This window comes from Microtus ochrogaster, unplaced genomic scaffold (assembly GCF_000317375.1).
Source record: "Microtus ochrogaster isolate Prairie Vole_2 unplaced genomic scaffold, MicOch1.0 UNK33, whole genome shotgun sequence".
Classification (NCBI taxonomy): domain Eukaryota; kingdom Metazoa; phylum Chordata; class Mammalia; order Rodentia; family Cricetidae; genus Microtus; species Microtus ochrogaster.
The window spans coordinates 3,047,715-3,053,211 of NW_004949131.1; the positions used below are offsets into that span (position 1 = coordinate 3,047,715).

General features: G+C 56.0%; 1 protein-coding gene across 1 annotated transcript in view; it reads left to right on the plus strand.

The window, feature by feature from the left end:
* Positions 1-4,981, plus strand: part of LOC101989345 (twinfilin-2) — a 20,785-nt gene extending 15,804 nt beyond the window's left edge. Inside the window, exon 9 of the mRNA XM_013354221.2 lies at positions 1,748-4,981. Within this exon, the coding sequence (XP_013209675.1) occupies positions 1,748-4,843 (3,096 nt within the window). The 3' untranslated portion in view covers positions 4,844-4,981. The remainder of the gene's footprint in view (positions 1-1,747) is intronic.
* Positions 4,982-5,497: the final 516 nt, after the last annotated feature.

Here is a 5,497-nt window from a genome sequence, read left to right on the forward strand (position 1 = left end):
GGGGTAGGGGTGGGGGTGGGGGCTGCCTGAAAGAAGCCGAAACCAACTGAGCTGCCTGCAAAAGCCCCAGGCCAACTGAATTGCTTAGAAAATTTACTCTCTAACCTTCTGGGTTGCCAGTAAGTTGTGCCATGAGCACAATATTCCAGCTTTTGTGGAGTCCGTGACCTATGCTGGGGTGAGCTTTTGGGGGTGCAGCTGTCTTTGGGTCATTGCTGCTTCACCCAGTAACTCCAACTCATTGATTAGCCAACTTGGACTTCACTGATGTCCTCAGTTTTGAACTATCATTGGTTTCCTTCCTTGGGTGAGTACCCATTTGCACACATCTCCCCAGGAATAGTATCACACAGACACAACAGCAACATCAGCCAGCGTTTGAGTTGGACCAGCCACTGGAGTCTGGTGGGGCATTGGGGGAAGTGGACATGCAGAGCGGGAGACACAATTCCTGGAAGAGATATCAAGGCTGCTGCTGTGCTGAAGGCAGGTGTTACCTCCAGCCTCCGACTTACAGAGGCTCTACCGAGAGTCTGTCCTGCAACCACCCACAGGGCAAGCACTGAGGCTTGAGGGTGAGGTGACACCCTCTTTGTGGGTGTCCGCACTCTGCCAAGCTCTGGTGGTACTCTAGATTCTGGTTTCTCGTTGACCTTGGGCAGGAGTCTGGGCTTTGGTCCCTTCCCACACCTCCCAGAGGACAGATGTGAGGCCGTCATGGCTGACTGTGGGGTGAGGAAGAGAACGGAAAGAGGAAGGGGTGAGGAGGACTGGCTGCCTGCCATCTAACTATGCAAAAAACCTGTGACTCACTCTACCACCTGCCCTCCCTGGGAAGGGATAAAGTATTAAACTGTAGTGAAAGTGTCACTTCCTCAATTCTCTAAGGGACCCCGGTGGAGCATCTTTCTCTGCTGCTCAGCTCGTCAGACGGAGCCTCTGAAGGAGCCTCCCTTCCCCAACATGGTAGGAGCCCGGTTCTTAGTCCCCGGGGGTGGGGGTATCATGGGAAGGGATGATGGGCAACAGTCCACTCGGTGACCTTGGAATATTCATGTAGTCCCCGCCTAAGGAAATTGGAGCAAACATTCTCTGAGCAGAGAGGGCTGAACCTGCTAGGTGGATAGAGCAGTTGAGACCCCGGACTTCAGCCAGAGGTGGCGCCCGGCCTGCACACGGCAGAGCTGCTGCCCATCACTCCCTCCGAGTCTTCTGATTCTTAGAAGGCTGAGGGTTCTCAAGTCAGACAGGGGAAGCACATGGAGGGTAAAAAGACCTAGGATGTACCGGTGGTGAGGAGCCAGCCCACACCTCAGGGGGTTCAGGCCTCCCTGCATTTTGGCCAAGGAGAGGGCAGGAGGCTAACAGAGCAAGGCTTCAGGGAGGCAGAGAACCAGAGCCCTGGCAGATGTTGTGTTCAGGAAAAAAGAACTGAGGCCCCAGGGGAGAGGAAGAGAAAGTGCGAGAGGCCCCGCAGGCCTGCTGGAGTCTGTCCTGGGCCTGCTGTGGGTGTGTTCGGAGCAAAAGCTGCAAGTCTGGGGTCTGGATTCCAGACCATCCAGGTTCTGTGTCCTAGGCCTGAGTCAGTGGCTGAGCCTAAAACCAAATAGCAGTCTTGAGTGGGCTAGAAGGAGGCTGACGGGTAGGGCACTTGGAGAGGACTTGGAAACCCTGAAAAAAAGCCCCAGTGAGAGGGAAGGACGGGGTAGTATATCACTGGACACTCATCCAGTCCTGGCTCTCCCAGGTTCTCTGCCTCAGGACCCTGCACCCCTTGTCTCTCCTGGTACAAGCCGCAGTGCTGGCCGAGGCTCTGGCCCTGGGCACCCTGCCTGCCTTCCTGCCCTGTGAGCTGAAGCCTCATGGCCTGGTAGACTGCAACTGGCTCTTCCTGAAATCTGTGCCCCGCTTCTCTGCAGCAACACCCCGTTCCAATATCACCAACCTCTCCTTGATCTCCAACCGCATCCACCACCTGCATAACTTTGACTTCGTCCACTTGCCCAACCTGCGGAAACTGAACCTCAAATGGAACTGCCCGCCCACTGGCCTCAGCCCCATGCACTTCCCTTGTCGCATGACCATCCAGCCCAACACTTTCAAGGCTGTGCGTACCCTGGAAGACCTGAACCTGAGTTACAATGGGATCACCACTGTACCCCCACTGCCCAGCTCCCTAATGAACCTGAGCCTGAGCCACACCAACATCCTGGTACTCGATGCTGACAGCTTTACTGGCCTGCACAGCCTGCGCTTTCTCTTTATGGATGGGAACTGTTACTACAAGAACCCCTGCCATGGGGCAGTGGAGGTAAAGCCAGGGGCTCTCCTGGGCCTGAGCAACCTCACCCATTTGTCTCTCAAGTATAACAACCTCACGAAGGTGCCCCACCAACTGCCCCCGAGCTTGGAGTACCTACTGGTGTCCTATAACCACATCGTCAAGCTGGCACCTGAAGACCTAGCCAACCTGACCTCCCTGAGAGTACTTGACGTGGGTGGGAACTGCCGCCGCTGCGACCATGCCTTCAACCCCTGCATAGAATGCAAGCAAGAGTCCCTCCTGCTGCACCCCGAGACCTTCCATCACCTGAGCCACCTCGAAGGCCTGGTGCTGAAGGACAATTCTCTCCACATGCTGAACCCCTCCTGGTTCCACGGCCTGGCCAACCTTTCAGTGCTGGACCTGAGTGAGAACTTTCTCTATGAGTGCATTACCAAAACCACCGCCTTTCAGAACCTGACAAGCCTGCGCAAGCTCGACCTGTCCTTCAATTACTGCAAGAAGGTATCATTTGCCAAGCTCCACTTGGCAAAGTCTTTCGCCAGCCTGGTGTCCCTGCAAGAGCTGAACTTGAACGGCATCTTCTTCCGCTTGCTCAACCAGTACACGCTCAGGTGGCTGACCCCTCTGCGCAACCTCCACACTCTGCATCTTCAAATGAACTTCATCAACCAGGCCCAGCTCAGCATCTTTGGTACCTTCCCAAGCCTTCGCCTTGTGGACCTGTCAGACAACCGCATTAGTGGGTCTTTGATAGTGTCAGCAGTCACCCCCAAAGAGGCAGATGATGGGGCGCAGGAGAGTCTGTGGTCTGGGGTTCTCGCTTCAGCTCCACTGAGCACCCCTGACCATAAGAACACCATGGTCAGATGCAGGAACCTCCCGTTCACCTTGGATCTGTCTCGGAACAACCTGGTGGCGATCCACCCAGAGATGTTCGCCAACCTCTCACACCTCCAGTGCCTAAGCCTGAGCCACAACTGCATTGCACAGGCTGTCAACGGCTCTCAGTTCCTGCCACTGACCGAACTGAAGGTGCTGGACCTGTCCCATAACAAGCTGGACTTGTACCACGGGCGCTCTTTCACTGAGCTCCCACAATTGCAGGCCCTGGACCTGAGCTACAACAACCAGCCCTTCAGCATGAAGGGTATCGGTCACAACTTTAGTTTTGTAACCCATCTGTCCACGCTGCGATACCTCAGCCTGGCACACAATGACATTCACAGCCGTGTGTCCTCACATCTTCGCAGCGCCTCGTTGGTATCCCTGGACTTCAGTGGCAATTCTGTAGGCCTCTTGTGGGGTGAGGGGGACCTTTATCTCCAGTTCTTCCAGGGTCTGAGAGTCTTGAGCAAACTGGACCTGTCTCAGAATCGCCTGCATATTCTCCTGCCCCAGAACCTCGCCAACCTCCCAAAGAGCCTGAAGGATCTGAATCTCCGTGACAATTACCTGTCTTTCTTTAACTGGAGCAGTCTGACCTTCCTGCCCAACCTGGAAGTCCTGGACCTGGCGGGAAACCAACTAAAGGCCCTGGCCAACGGCACTCTGCCTTACGGCACCCGGCTCCAGAAACTGGACGTCAGTAGCAATAGTATTGTCTCTGTGGTCCCAGCCTTCTTTGCCCTGGCCTTAAATCTGAAAGAGGTCAACCTCAGCGACAACATCCTCATGACAGTGGATCGCTCCTGGTTTGGGCCCATAGTGGTGAACCTGACCATGCTAGACGTGAGAAGTAACCCTCTGCACTGCGCCTGTGGGGCGGCCTTCGTGGACTTCCTGCTGGAGGTGCAGACCAAGGTGCCTGGCCTGCCCAACCAAGTGAAGTGTGGCAGTCCTGGCCAGCTGCAGGGCCGGAGCATCTTCGCGCAGGACCTGCGGTTATGCCTGGATGAGGTTCTCTCCTTGGACTGCTTTGGCATTTCACTATTGGCCGTGTCTGTGGGCATGGCAGTACCATTACTACAACATCTCTGCGGCTGGGACGTCTGGTACTGCTTCCATCTGTGCCTGGCATGGCTACCTTTGCTGGCCCGGAGCCGGCGGGGAGCCCAAGCCCTGCCCTACGATGCCTTTGTAGTGTTCGATAAGGCGCAGAACGCGGTCGCCGACTGGGTGTATAATGAACTGCGGGTGCGGCTGGAGGAGCGGCGCGGGCGCCGAGCCCTGCGCCTGTGCCTTGAGGACAGAGATTGGCTGCCCGGCCAGACACTCTTTGAGAATCTCTGGGCCTCCATCTATGGCAGCCGCAAGACACTCTTTGTGCTGGCCCACACGGACCGGGTCAGCGGCCTTTTGCGCACCAGCTTCCTGCTGGCTCAACAGCGCTTGCTGGAGGACCGCAAGGATGTAGTGGTGTTGGTGATCCTGCGTCCTGATGCCCACCGCTCCCGCTACGTGCGCCTGCGCCAGCGCCTCTGCCGCCAGAGTGTGCTCTTCTGGCCCCAGCAGCCCAGCGGGCAGGGCAGCTTCTGGGCCCAACTGAGCACAGCCCTGACTAGGGACAACCGCCACTTCTATAACCAAAACTTCTGCCGAGGACCCACAGCAGAGTAGCCCAGAGCCACAGCTGGATACAGCGGCACCTTCACGCCTGGCCACGCGGGTTGCTTGCCTACCTTGTTCTGTCATTCTGCTTTTCTCCAGGAGCACACGATGTATGCTGCCAAACCCTGGGTTCCTGGACAGTGTGGGTGGGAGGAGAGATGGGGAAATTCTCTGTGTGTCCATTAAAGAGGGAGAAGATGGCTAAAAACGGGACCCACAGAGCAAAGGTTGGCTGGGAAGGGCAATTTTCTGCCCAGGCATCTTCCAGGAGGGTCTGAAGATAGTCACCAGTTGTGCCTGGGTTCTTCCCAGAGAACAGGGCCTAGTCTGACTTTGTTATTGTTGTTGTTGTTTTGTTTTGTTTTAAACTGTTCTCTGAAGGTCCTGCTCTTTGTGCTGGCCTATGTCATCACCTCTCTGCCTGTCTTGTATTGATCTGGGGTTCTGCCTCCCTCACCTACTGTCCTATCTTGAGGGCAGAGAAGATGCAGGCCTAGTTTATCTCTGGTCCTTAGCAAGGTCCCGAGAAAACTCCCAAGCAGGACAGTGTTCATTACTAGGTGTGTAAGAAAAGAGGGATGAGTGTACACTCCGGGGGCCGTGCCTAAGCCGGACGGGATGAGTGTACACACTCCAGGGGCCGTGCCTAAGCCGGACGGGATG